Below are 15,200 nucleotides of genomic sequence, written 5' to 3'. Positions count from 1 at the left end.
ACACTGACGTGAGATGCGCATGATTGTTAAAAGGGTTCTGCCTCTTAATAAATCAGGCGCACATCTGCCCTGCTGTGCGCCAGAAAGTGAAGATTTTAGTAAATGCAGCGGGCGTCACGAAGCCACGCCCCCTTTTCTCGGCACTTCGCAAAAGTGGTGAGAACCACAAAAAGTTGAAGATTATGGTGCACAGATGCCCATAAATGTCCCCCGATATGTTTTACCTTTATTTATAAAAAAATATGAATTTCTCTGCTTTTATGGTAGACAGTGATACCTCACAAAATACAAAGTTTGTTAACCCTTGGAGGTGAAATTTAAAAATGTATTTTTTTTGTAGATTTTTTATGTTAACCTCCTCAACGAATATATTAAGGGGTGTACTGAGCACTTTAACCCCATAAGCATTTTACAGAATTTGGAAACACTTGGCTGTGAAAATGAAAAGTTTCATTTCTTCCAATAAAATGTTGCTTTAGTCCCAAATTATTCATTTTCACAAGGATAACAGGAAAAAAGCACCCCATAATTTGTTACCCATTTTCTCCTGAATACGGCAACAACCCATATGTGGTGGTAAACTGCTGTGGGGATACATTGCAGGAGCGCCATATGGCTTTTACAGTGCAGATTTTGATGGATTAGTTTATGGGTGCCATTGGTTTTAATTTTTTGAGTAATTTTCTTATGCGGGGGTTCATTTTTTGTGGGGTGAGGAGACGTTTTCATTGGTACAATTTTAGGGTATATATGAATTTTTGAACACTCGATATAATGCATTTTGTAAGGAGAGTTGACAAAAAATGACTGTTCTGGCATAGTTTTCAATTATTTATTTTTTTACAGCGTTCACCTGAGGGGGCATATCATGTGATATTTTTATAGAGCAGGTTGTTATGGACGCGCGATAACAAAAATTTTAAAAAAGACACATTAGGTAAGTTTTACACAGTAAAAGCATTTTTGAAAAGAAAAATAGCTTGTTTTTGTGTTGCCATTTTCTTAGAGCTATATTTTTATTTATTTTTTGAGTGATTGTCTTAGATAGGGTCTCATTTTTTGCGGGATGAGATGACCATTTGATTGGTACCATTTTGGGGTACATACGGCTTTTTGATCGCTTGGTATTACACTTTTTGTGAAGCAAGGTGACCAAAAAAGTTAGTTATCATGTCAGGATATTATTTACCAATTTGCCAGACATTTTTTATTGTTTATTTTCAGCTTAACCCGTAGAGGACCCTCACCGTACATGTACTGTACGGCGCTGGTGGACATGTACCGATGCCTGCGTATTAACCCCTTGTATGCCGCGGTCAAAGCTGAGGGTACGAGTGCCCTCCGCATCTCCATTGGTTCCCCACACTGCAGTGATGAGGACCTGATGGCAGAGAAGGCAGCCTGATGCATTTCATAGGCATCAGGGCTTGCCTTCTACGGAAGCCTGTGAGATCCAGCCCCTTAGGCTGGGTCTCACAGGCTGGCTGCCAGTGTAAAGGCTGACAGGCAATGCATTACAATACAGGATGTATTGTAATGCATTGCAGAGGGGATCAGACTGCAGAGTGGGACCAAAATAAAAAGTAAAAAAACAAAATCCAAAAATAAAACACAAAATTGTAAAAAATAAATAAATAGAAATTAGCATCCAGCTGTTCCCAGTGAGGCTCACAATCTAAGGTCCCTATCAGTATGTCTTTAGAGTGTGGGAGTACCCGGAGGAAACCCACGCAAACACAGGGAGAACATACAAACTCCATGCAGATGTTGTCCTTGGTCGGATTCAAACCTAGGACCCCAGCGCTGCAAGGCACCAGTGCTAACCACTGAGCCACCGTGCTTGCCCTGGTATGAGGTATAATTTTGTGGTAAATGTGGAATTTTTAAAAAATAAAAATATTGACTGAAATTTACCACCATCATGAAGTACAATGTGTCACGAGAAAATCTCAGAATTGCTTGGATAAGTAAAAGCGTTCCAAAGTTATTACCACATAAAGTGACACTTGTCAAATTTCCAAAAAAAATGGCCTGGTCCTTAAAGGGACACTGACAGGCCCAATAAGCATATTTAACTATATATATGACTGCACAGGTCTTCTAAAGTGTATTAAAATCATATAAGTATACCCCCTGTCCACCTTATAAATAAAGTAAACTGATGTTTTATAACCTGGTAGAATCGTCTTCTTTCTGTCCAAGGGGCGGCGTTTCAGCTACACTTGCGCCCAGCCAGCCGCCCCCAACCGCCGTTTTGAAGCGCCGCCCAGCTCATCAATATTCACTTCGCTGGGCGGCTTCTGCTGTCCCCGACTTTACAAGATCCGGCGCATGCCCAATATAAAGCTATGGGCATCTTCAGCGCATGCGCCCGGCACCCTCACTGGCCAGGATCACATCGCGCTTGCGTCCCCTCTGCTTCTTCGAGGCCACTTCAGCCTCTGCGTTCTGCGCCGGGCACTCTTCAGAGCAGCGCTTCAGAGCGGGGACAGCAGAAGCCGCCCAGCGAAGTGAATATTGATGAGCTGGACGGCGCTTCAAAATGGCGGTCGGGGGCGGCTGGCTGGGCGCAAGTGTAGCTGAAACGCCGCCCCTTGGGCAGAAAGAAGACAATTCTACCAGGTTATAAAACATCAGTTTACTTTATTTATAAGGTGGACAGGGGGTATACTTATATGATTTTAATACACTTCAGAAGACCTGTGCAGTCATATATATAGCTAAATATGCTTATTGGGCCTGTCAGTGTCCCTTTAAGGTGAAAAATGGCAGGGTCTTGAAGGGGTTAAATGCAAAATAGGGCCTAAAACCCTCAGTCAGTTGCGCCGCTATATGTACCTGAAATACGCCTAATTTAGGCGTATTTCAGTATAATAAATGACCCCTATGTTTTTGAAAATAGCTACTGATGCAGGGGCATAGAACATGAACCACCATTAGTGCCTTCTACTAAAATGCACAGTATCAACACTAGTTTTTTGCACATCCAGGAGCTGCACAAGCACAGTTGAATGTGAGGTTTGAGGCATTGAGACATTGAGAAATTCTACTGGATGCCGATTGTGACAGTTGTTGAGGTAACTAACCAATGTCCAGCAAGTGTTGTGTGGAGGTCCTGTTATTTACACTAGGACATTTGCATGTTGGTCGTATTTAATACAGCTTGTGACCATATCTCAGTACTGAATGTGGCTCTTGGGGCATGAATGGCTGGGGACCACTGTTTTAGGGAATATATGGTCTGCAACATTTGAACTCTTATGTGGATGCTAAAAGGCAGCTGTTTGAAATTAACCTGATATGAATGAACAACTAATCCAATAAAAGCATTTCTGCACTGTATTTGATAATTTTATAAAGTTGGTCTTACTTTTGCAGTAGGTAGCAGCTCTGCTCTCCAGGATAAATCTTCAATTTCTAAACTAAAATAAATAAATAAAACTGAATCAAAACAGAGGACTAGACCAAATTTGCTTAGAAAGTAGAAAACAAAATATTGGAGGCTTTATTTTTAAATAATCCATATACATTTTTTTTAAACAACATGAAAATAACAAACAACAAAGAAAATACCATATTTAATTATTGTGTCAGAATATTCTTTACAGACATTTGCCTAAATGCAAAATTGATACATTTTCTAAGGCCCACTGCACATTTGCCTGGTTATCCGGCTCATCTCCAGCATGAAGTAGAAAATGCCTGAGGGGAACTGAGCCAGAACTGATCCCATAGTTTTCTATGGGATCGTTTACATACATTCAGCGCATCAGTTGTGATGCTGGATGCATACCTCCCGACTTTGTAAACACAAATTTGTTCCCCACTAGGCCACGCCTCTAACTCGGCCCAAAACATTTACCTAATCCCACCAAGTCTCCTTAATGCCCCACATAGTAATTATTCCCCCTTCATGTCACCGCACAGTATTTATGCCCACATTGTGCTTCCTTCACAGAATTATGCCCCACTGTGCCCCCAGTAATATGCCCAGTTATTTGCCCCAAGTAATATGTCCAGTTATGTGCCCCCAGTATTATGCCCAGCTGTTCCCCCAGTATTATGCCCAGCTGTGCCCACAGTAATATGCCCACATTGTTCCCCCCAGTAATATGTCCACATAGTGCCCCCAGTAATATGCCCACATAGTGCCCCCAGTAATATGCCCACATAGTGCCCCCCAGTTATGTGCCCTCATTGTGCCCCCCAGTAATGTGCCCTCATTGTGCCCCCCAGTAATATGTCCTCATTGTGCCCCCACTAATATTCCCACATTGTGCCCCCTAGTAATATACCCACTTTGTGGCACCTAGTAATATGCCCACATTGTTCCCCCCAGTAATATGCACACATTGTGCCCCTCACAGAATGTAAAAAAAATAAACACCACATACTTACCTTGTTTCTTATTTCTTTGACCTGCTCACAGAGAGGGTCGCACATGCTCAATTTCATCTTTTACTGCCTCCTGAGCTGTAATAGGGAGAGCATGGACACGCCATCTGAGCTGCAGCAGAAAATACACTCCTCTTGTGCTGTCAGCTTGATATAAATCTAGCAGAGCAATGAATGGGGAGATCCCTGGATCCATGTGAGGTACAGGGCTGGTTATAGCTTCGCTAGAACGAGATTGTCATGTACTATATGGTGTCTGATTTTTATTTTTTACATTAATCATGGGATAACCCCTTTAATGAGGCTGGTGGACATTCCGTCCGCATCCGGCAGTGCTGGATCTGGAGAATTCCAGCAATCTGTTCTCTGCCAGAACAAAGAGGACTCAGAATCTGTAAGGGGAGAAATCACACAGGCTGTGTAGTGAGAAAGGGGGCCCACCACAGACCTGCAGGAAGAGAGTTAAAATATCACATTTAAGGTATCAGAGGAGCAATATCAACATGTTCCTCAGCATCATTACAACATGCCTACAGAAGAGAGAGAAGAGTCTTTAGGGTCTGTATTAGGAGACAAAAGTACAGGAATTGAGCTGTGCTTGTGCATACTTTCCATGTGTCCCTCTATTGGAGGGACAGTACCTCTTTTTGACCAAAGTCCCTTTACCCCTCTTTGCTTCTAAAATGTCCTTTTTGATTTGGGAAATAAATATAGAGTATATTAATAAACTTACTAAATTGCTCCTTACTAAGCTATGTCTAGTTCCTACTTGTATATTAGGCATCATAATATATTTTTTCATTATTTGGTACAATTTGGACCTTAAAATATAAAAATATGGTTTATATGCTAATATTTAAAGGGATATTCAAGTGCGAGAAAAAATCCTGTCCCAGGGGCTGCATATGCTGTAAAAAATAATATAAAAACTTCTACTCATCTCACCAATCCCCAGCCACAGCAGTTCTGACAGCGCTAGATTCCCACTGCACCCCACTTCTTGATACCATCTTGAAATGGGTATAAATACTGCTCAGTGCAAGTGCCTAGTGCCAAAAATATCAAACATGTATAACACAATCCATTACCCATTATGTGCTTCCTCTGGGATGGCGCCAGCCTCGACGCTCGTTTCAGCGAACCTTCATCTGGGTTTTTTTTGTTTTTTTTTATAGGTATTTGTAGTGCGCTATACCATAGGCATATGTAGAAATTTCCCTACATGGTGTTTACATATGGGAGCATTGGCTCACACTTTACGTTTTCTATTGGCTTACATTTTTTTTGTGGTATCAATAAAATAATGGGTTGCATCAAAAGGGGCATAGATGCCCATGATGAGAACATAGTCCTGTAACTTGGCGTACACCAAGTGTACTGTGTACAGTTCTGGGCTCCTGTGAACAAGGCAAGAGGAAAGAAGGTTTGTACACAAACATAGAAGAGGATTCTTTATGGTAAGAGCAGTGAGACTATGGAACTCTCTGTCTAAAGAGGTGGTGATGGTGAATTCACTAAAAGAGTTCAAGAGGGGCCTGGATGTATTTCTGGAGTGTAAGAACATTACAGGTTATAGTTAATAGAGATGGGTTGTTGATCCAGGGAGATATTCTGATTGCCTGATTGGAGTTGGGAAGGATTTTTTTCCCCCTAAAGTGAGGAAAATTGGCTTCTACCTCACAGGGTTTTATTTGCATTCCTCAAGATCAATTTGCAGGATAACAGGCTGAACTAGATGGACAGATTTCTTTTTTCAGCCTCAAACTATGTTACCCCTACAGTGGAAAGCCCCCCAAAATTTAACTCAATTTGGAGACGACACCCCAATGAATTTTTCAAGGGATATATAGAGAGCACTTTGACCCTACAGGTGTTTCATAGAATTTAGAAATGCTTGGCTGTGAAAATAAAAAATGACATTTACAATAAAATGTTGCTTTAGGCCCAAGTTTTTTATTTTTACAAGGGCTCCATAATGTGTTACCCATTTTCTGCTGAATACGACAACAACTCACATGTGTTTGTAAACTGCCAAATGGGCACACAGTAGGGCTCAGAAGGGAAGGAGCACCACATGGATTTTGAAGGGCAGATGTTGCGAGAATGGGTTTTGGGCACCACGTCACATTTGCAGAGACCCTGGGGTACCCCTGCAGTAGAAACCCCCACGAAGCAACCCCATTTCGTAAACAACACCCCTCAATGAATTTATTGATTTCTGTAGTGAGGGTTTGACCACACAGGCATTTCAAAGAATTTTGAAACACTTGGCTGTGAAAATGAACATTTTCATTTCTTCCAATAAAATGTTGCTTTACAGACTTTTTCATATTTACAAGTGTAAATAGGAGAAAAAGCTCCATAAACTTTGTTACATAATTTTTCCCGAGTACGATAATACCCCCTATGTAGTCATAAACTGCTTTTTGCGCACAGTACAGGGTTCAGAAGGGAAAGAGCACCACGTGAATTTAAATTTTTCCCCAGATCTGCCATTCCAGTGCCTAATATGCTCTTCCCATTGTGTGAAAAGTCAGTCCTCTTATCATCAAGCTGTGTTTCCAAGTTTACAAAGCACCCTAAATGTGGCCCTAATCTTTTGCCTGGACATACCACAGGAGTACAAGAGCACTGTGTGCATTTGAGGCCCGATGTGGTGATTTATGCAGTTTGTGCTGACACTGTAGAGGCTCTAAATTGACACCATTTTAGAAACTACACCCCTCATGAAATTTGTTAAGGGGTACAGTGAGCATTTTGACCCCACAGGCGATTTGTAAAAATTATTGCACAGCATATGGTGTAAAGCGAAAATTGCAATAAAATGTTGTGCCAATTGTGTATGTCATTGTGAAAAGTGAAACGTTAGCCCTCTTATGCTGTGCTTCCTTGTTTTAGAAAACACCTTAGAACACATGTTTTTGTCCCCTTCGACATTTGAACCTGAGATCGGTTGATCTAAGCTACTACATACAGAAGTATTATTCTATTTCTGTATGTGATTCTATTCCTGGCTATGTTTTACTCTCTGCCATAGACAAGTATTTATACATACAGTAGTAATGTGTGGCAGCAGAAGGCACACCTAATTGTCAGCTCCCTCGATCCTGCAGGGGGAGGAAAGGGTGATTAGGGGCATCAAAGACTAATTGTGGACATTGCAGCTGGGACTTGGCTGAGCGGGCATTATCTTTAGCGATGCATGATATATAGAGGATGTTGGCAACTTTAATATATATATATATATATATATATATATATATAAATAAATAAACATACATATATACACACACACACACACACATAATATATATATATATATATATATATACACACACATATTGTCACAGCGCAATGTGAGTGGCAAACTCCCCACCGAACACAGGACAGAAGGGAAAAGGTACTAGGCCTGGAAACTAGGGAAAGGGAACAGGTCACCACCTAGTGAATCCATAAACCGAGCCCTGACTACAATCAGTATGAACAGACCTCGATGGTAGGAATGTTCATACGCAGGAACCTAGAGCCCCATTTAACCCTGAAGGGCCTTGGAAATAGTTTCATGACAAAAGATTACATGTTCCTTCACAGCTGAAGGAACAAGAGACTCCCTCAGGCCTACCAAAAGCTAGGGGAATACAACAAACTAGAGATAGGAAAAAACACTTAACTCCGAAGTATGCGGACGAGCAGGAACTCAGTGGAGAACCAACACCAGCACTTCCACAACCAAAAAGGAGCTATCAACCACATAGCATGATGGGTAAGACCAAAATAAAACAGAGGAGTTGGAATGACCACTTAAGCTACAACTGAGACAAGAGGTGCGGTCATCACCATCAACAACACAGAAACAATTGAAACCAGAGAGGCTGTCAGATCACATCACATGCAGCCAGTCTCTTAGATCTCATGACCCCTGTAACGGGAGAGATCAGGACAGTACTCCCCTTTCTACAGGTGGCCTCCGAACACACAGGACCGACTTTATACGGATGAGTTGCGTGAAAGGCTTTCACCAGACGACTAGCATTATGTCACGGGTGAAGTTGCAGATAGCTGGAACTTATAAATAAACGACTGACTGGCTTGATCCCAAACTAAGGAGCATATAGGTGAGCCCTTTAAAACTCTAACAGCTCTCCCTGACTGCTATGCACATGCAAGGGTCTCAATGGTAGATGATTGCATGCCCACGTCCCTAAGACTGTGTGACACCTGAAAACCCTATAATAGTGAGGGGACACGAGCACCGGCTCCCTGCACTTAATACGGATGGAGTCAGGGTCACCTAGATTCAAGCCAGCAAGGAAACACAATAAAGGAAAAGACTTATCTGAGCAAACTGCAGCAGCAGCCTCCAGCAGTGAACACTTCATCCAGGAACTAGTATAAACCGCAAAGTGAGGCAGTATGGGAGGGAATATAAAGGAAGACAATTAGTCTAAATAAGTGACACCTGGCAGAAGAAAAGGAGATGACAAAGTGAAACCAAAACAAATAACGTCATACAAGAGGTAGAGAAGAACGTCTGTCAGACCTTCTCACAGAAGTGGCGGTGACACATTAACTTCGGCCACTGGAACCTACATCCTCTCCTCTGGTCCGTAACCCTTCCAGTGAACGAGATACTGGAGAGATCTACGGAGAATTCGGGAGTCCACTATCCTGGCCATCTGAAATTTCAGATTACTGTCCACCATGACAGGAGCGGGAGGCAAGGAGTACGGTTCAACACATCTTTTCAACAATGACTTGGAATGGAATGGAACACATTATGAATCTTCAAAGCCTGAGGAAGTTCAAGACGAAAGGCTACCAGGTTAATAATGGCAGTGATCTTATATTCCAAGAAGGTACCTTCAATTTAATGTTTCTTGTGGACAGCCACACAGAATCGCCCACTCTCAGGTTCGGACCATTCATACGTCTCTTGTCAGCCAGGTTTTTATACTTGTTGCCCATGTTTTTCAGATTTTGAATTTTCCGCCAAATAGATAACAAATAAGAGAAAAATCGTTCCTCTTCAGGTATACCAGAAGTCTCCGTACCAGAAAATGTGCCAAATTGCGGGTGGAACCCATATGCCCTCAAAAATGGCAACTTATCAGTGGACTCCTGTCTCGGTTATTTATGGCAAACTTAGGCTATAGACAAAAATTAAGACCACTCCTCCTGGTTCTCCGAGACAAAATATCTCAAATAAGTCTCCAGATTCTGATTAGTGCGTTCAGTCTGTCCGTTTAATTGAGGATGAAAGGCCGAAGAGAAGGAAAATTGTACCCCCAAACGAGTACAGAACAAATTTCCGAATTTGGAAACAAACTGAGTGCCCCTATTAGACACTGCATCAGAAGGAATACCATGTAATTTCACAATGTTATCCACAAACACTTGTGCAAGAGTTTTAGCATTAGGTAGACCTGGCAATGCTATAAAGTGCACCATCTTACTAAAGCGATCAACCACCACCAAAATCACAGGTTTTCCTGAAGAATTAGGTAAATCTGTGATAAAATCCATGGATAAATGAGTCCAAGGTTAGGACGGGATGGGCAACGGAAAGATCCGGAAGGGCGAGTATGTGTCATCTTAGCACGATCACAAGTACTACAAGCAGACACATAGTCCTCAACACACTTAAGCCACCCCGGCCACCAGAATCTATGAGAGATGAGATCGACAGTGTATCTGTTCCCAGGGTGTCCTGTGAGAACAGTACAGTGATGTTCCTCGAACACCTTGTGACATAATTCAGAAGGAACAAACAACTTCCCTGGAGGACAAGAATTCGGTGCATCTCCATGGGCCGCCAACACCTCTGCCTCAAGGTCGGGATATAGGGCGGATATAACCAACTATTTAGACAATATCGGACCAGGATCTTCCGAATCACCCGCCCCAGGAAAGCTACGCGACAAAGCATCAGCCTTGACGTTTTTAACCCCAGGGCGATAGGTGACGATTAAATTAAATCAGGTAAAAAACAATGACCATCTGGCCTGCCTTGGGTTCAGTCGTTTAGCTAGCTCCACGTAAGCCAGAATTTTGTGATCAGTAAACACAGTAATAGGATGAATTGCTCCTTCCAACCAATGACGCATCTCCTCAAAAGCGAACTTAATGGCCAGCAACTCTCTATTACCCATGTCATAATTCCTTTCTGCAGCCTAGAGTTTCTTAGAGAAGAATGCACATGGGCACCCTTTACTAGCTAAAGGACCCTGCGACAAGACTGCTCCTACCCCTACCTTGGATGCGTCAACTTCCACAATGAATGGCTGTGATACATCCAGTTGCACCAGTATAGGAGCAGAAGCAAAACATTCCTTCACCACAGAAAAAGCTTGTAATGCAGCATCAGACCAGACTGAGGCATCCAAACCTTTCCTAGTCATGTCCGTTAAAGGTTTAACCACAGTCGAGTAGTTCAAAATTAATTTACGGTAGTAGTTGGTGAACCCCAAAAACCGCATAAGCGCTTTCAGATTTTAGAGTCGATCCCAGTCCAACACAGCACGGAGCTTCTCTGGATCCATACGAAAACCTGAAGATGAGAATAGGTATGGGGGTAAACCCTGGCAACCACTCTCAGAAAATACATCAGAAAAATCTGAAATTAAAGAGGGAACAGCTTTAGTGGTAAATACAGAAAGAGATGTATTAAGACAGTTCTCCATGCAATAATCACTCCAACCGAGAATCTGTCTCGCTTGCCAGTCAATGGTAGGATTATGTTTGCTCAACCATGGAAAACCCAGAACCAACAGAGCAGGCAGACCCTCCAGCACAAAACACAAAATTAATTCCTGATGAAAATCACCCACTCTTAAACGGATGTCCTGCACCATCTGTGACAAACATTTCTGAGTAAATGGTGCGAAGTCTATTGCAAACACCAAAATATTTTTCTCTAATGCACTTGTTGTCAACCCATGCAAACGGACGAACTGACCATCAACTAGGTTAACCCTTGCCCCACTGTTAATAAACACCTCAATTCCCACAGTTTTGGACTCTAGCGCCACCTCGGCAGACAGGAGAAATCGGGTACTACTAGTAAGGCCTCTTGCACACGACCGTAGGTGTCTCGTTGCCGTATTGCGAACCGCATTTGCGAATCCGCAATACACAGGCACCGTTCCACGTGCATTCCGCATCACAGATGCAGACCTATTTACTTCAATGGGTCTGCAAATCCGGAGATGCGGAATGGTGCGGAGTGCTTCCATGGGGTTTTGTCCCTTACCTCCGTTCCGCAAAAAGATAGAACATGTCCTATCTTTTTGCGGAATGGGCGGATCGCGGACCCATTAAAGTGATCAGTGTTCGTGCAAGGCCACGGGGCGCACACGTTCGTGTGCTGGAGTCCTAAATAACAAAAGTAAGTTCTCTGACTCCCCACCCACACCACCAAGAGTAAGATGGGAATTAAACTTTTTAATTTTTTGTTCTCACCTTGATGCGGAACGCAAGGACAAACATTAACAAAATGTCCCCTTTTTTCCACAGAAAACACATACTCCCTTCTTATGACTAAAACTCTTGCAAGCAGGCCCAGGGGTAGCTCCCCCTAACTGCATAAGTTCGTCACCAGGCATAAACTCAGGAGTCTTTCCACCCAATGTGTCAGCGGAAGCCGCAATGTTATATGATAGTTCATCCTGAGAGTTATATGATAGTTCTCACATGAACTCACCATACCCCTCACGGAATCCAAATGCGTAAAAATTTTTAGACATTTATATTCCAGACTTCTTCTCACGCTTTAGGGCCCCTAGAATGCCAGGGCAGTATAAATACCCCACATGTGACCCCATTTCGGAAAGAAGACACCCCAAGGTATTCGCTGAGGGGCATATTGAGTCCATGAAAGATTGAAATTTTTGTCCCAAGTTAGCGGAAAGGGAGACTTTGTGAGAAAAAAATAAATAAAAAAATTTCCGCTAACTTGTGCCAAAAAAAAAAAAAATTCTATGAACTCGCCATGCCATTCATTGAATACCTTGGGGTGTCTTCTTTCCAAAATGGGCTCACATGTGGGGTATTTATACTGCCCTGGCATTTTAGGGGCCCTAAAGCGTGAGAAGAAGTCTGGGATCCAAATGTCTAAAAATGCCCTCAGAAAAGGAATGTGGGCCCCTTTGCGAATCTAGGCTGCAAAAAAGTGTCACACATCTGGTATCGCCGTACTCAGGAGTCTATCCGTACGTACAGCAAGGGACATAGCCACTTCCAATGACTCAGTATTTTCGTGAAAGGCCAACGCGTCCTTTAGCCTCTCGGATAATCCCTGACAGAATTGGCTATGGAGAGCTGAATCATTCCACTCCGTATCCGTAGCCCATCTCCTAAATTCAGAGCAATAGATCTCCGCAGAACGCTCTCCCTGCCGTAAACCACGCAACTTGGTCATGGCCAGGGAGATCCGATCCGAGTCATCGTAGAGATGACCTAATACTCTGAAAAATTAATCTACCGACCGGAGGGACTGTGATCTGGTTGGTAGAGAAAAAGCCCAAGACTGAGCATCCTCTTTAAGCAACGGCATGATAATGCCCATTCTTTGTCTCTCATCCCCAGATGAGAGCGGACGTAACTTAAAGTACAATTTACACGACTCTCTGAACCAAATGAAATTATCGCTCACCCCCGAAAATCTGTTCGGAAGTGCAACCTTAGGTTCAGGAAAGGCCTGGTAACTACTACTGGCACCAGAAGCCTGTGATCCCTGGATCTGCGTGCGGGGGTCAGCTACCACTATAGACAGACCCTGCAATTGTATAGCCAGTGCAGCGATTGGATCCATAGCCTCACTGACACAAACAAAAAGCGTTTGTAGCGGTTGATAATATCATGGCACGGTGTGGGTGGTAAACTCCACACAAAACACAGGAGGGAAGGGAAAGGGTACTAGGCCTGGAGACTAGGGAAAGGGAACAGCCACCACCTAGTGAATCCATAAACCGAGCCCTGACTATTATCAGTATGAAAAGACCTCGATGGTAGGATTGTTCATACGCAGGAACCTAGAGTCCTGTCTGACCCTGAAGGGCCCTGGAAATAGTGTCAGGAGAAAAGATCACCTGTTCCTTCCCAGCTGAAGGAAAAGGAGACTCCCTCAGGACTAATACCAAAAGATTGGGGAATTTAACAAACTAGAGATAGGAAAAGACACTTAACTCCGAAGTACGCGAAAGAGCAGGAACTCAGTGGAGAACCAACACCAGCAGTTCCACAACCAGAAAGGAGATATCAACCGCATAGCATGATGGATGAGACCAGACTAAATAGAGGAGTTGGAATGACCACTTAAGCTAAGCCTAAAACAAGAGGTGTGGTTATCACCAGCAACAACACAGAAACAAATGAACCCAAAAAGGCTGTAAGATCACATCACGTGCAGCTAGTCTCTTAGATCTTCTGACCGCTGTCACAGGCGAGACACAGATATCAACAGTATCCCTCATAATAGTGACCTCTACAGCAACCCACCCCCTTAACAGTGAACTCCACAGCCCCCCACCCCTTAACACTGACCCTCCACAGTGCCCCGCCTCCTTAAAACGTGACCTCCACAGCAGCCCACCCCCTTAACTTTGACCTTCACAGCAGCCGTTCCCTTTAACAGAGACCTCCACAACATTCCATCTGCCCCCCTAACATAGACCTCCACAGCAGCTCGCCCCCTTAACAGTGACCTCCACAGCACCCCACCCTCTTAACTGTGACCTCCACAGTAGTGGCCTGTAGCAAAATAGAAGCGGAGCTGTGATTGGTTGCTATATGCAACCTGATGAATATACAGGCTAACTGCCATAACAGCCAAAGGCTCCAGTAGTTTGTTGGTAAGGTTACAAAGTGTATTTTTTGGCAAATAACTGGAAAGCGCGGGGTGAAAAATTCCACTCAAAACATAGACTATGACTTTCCCCGAGTCACAAAAGGCGGCTGTGCAAAATGTTGCGATTGTAAATGCGACGGTGTAGATTCCTTTAGCGGACATACACACATATATACTCAGATATACTGTATATACTAAAGAAAACTATGCCACATACATAGTGTAATTGCCCATATACACCTAAGGACGCCAAGGATCTGGCAAAACATTTTGGGGTCAGAGTATGAAGCAATTTTAGAAGACAGCTATCGTTAGTGCTGACACTATTTATTATTGATAAAGAAGATGGACTACCGGTGACAGTGCACAGAACCACAATTCCTCCTGCAGGAGTGAACACACAGAATAATACACTACGATAGTTTGCTGGGTGTTTAGTGGTCAGAGGACCTTTAATTTAGTAAATACTGGAATTGTGTGGAATATAGTGGCTCACCTTGCTTGTCACACTGGTAATGGTGCCCTGCTGTAAGCAGGGCAGGTGCAACCATATAGGCGAACTAGGCATTCGCCTAGGGCGCTAGCCTGCTGGGGGCGCCCTGGTGGGCTCCCCCTTACTGGGGCTGCAGCCCTGGGTGAGCGGCTCTTGAGCCGCCCCCAGCGCCGTTACAGGGGGGCCAGGTCGTGGAGGTCCTTCTTAAATATGGCAGAGCAGGCATCTGCTTACCCTGATGGCAGGTGCCTGCTCTGCCAGTAAATTACCGGAGGAGAGGAGGCGGGCGGCAAGGGAGGCTATTCTAGCAGCTCCCCACTCCTTCCTTTGTGCGCCCTCTGTGATGCTGGAATATGACGTCATTCCGGCCCCGGCATACTAAACGGCGCGCTGGAGGACTGAGGAGCTGCACCACACTGGACCCCAGGGAGGTGAGTGTTTAAGTGTTTGACTGAGTGAGTGTCTGCC

General features: G+C 43.7%; 1 protein-coding gene across 2 annotated transcripts in view; it reads right to left on the bottom strand.

The window, feature by feature from the left end:
- The window catches only part of PGAP1 (post-GPI attachment to proteins inositol deacylase 1), a 1,296,519-nt gene that overhangs the window by 712,952 nt on the left and 568,367 nt on the right, over positions 1-15,200 (bottom strand). For both annotated transcript variants that reach the window (XM_040441657.1, XM_040441658.1), the window contains exon 12: positions 3,371-3,422. In XM_040441657.1, coding sequence (XP_040297591.1) covers positions 3,371-3,422 — 52 coding nt within the window. The remainder of the gene's footprint in view (positions 1-3,370; positions 3,423-15,200) is intronic.

This window comes from Bufo bufo, chromosome 7 (assembly GCF_905171765.1).
Source record: "Bufo bufo chromosome 7, aBufBuf1.1, whole genome shotgun sequence".
Taxonomy (NCBI): domain Eukaryota; kingdom Metazoa; phylum Chordata; class Amphibia; order Anura; family Bufonidae; genus Bufo; species Bufo bufo.
Note: the sequence above shows the minus strand (reverse complement) of the source record. Positions and strands in the feature narration are given on the sequence as shown.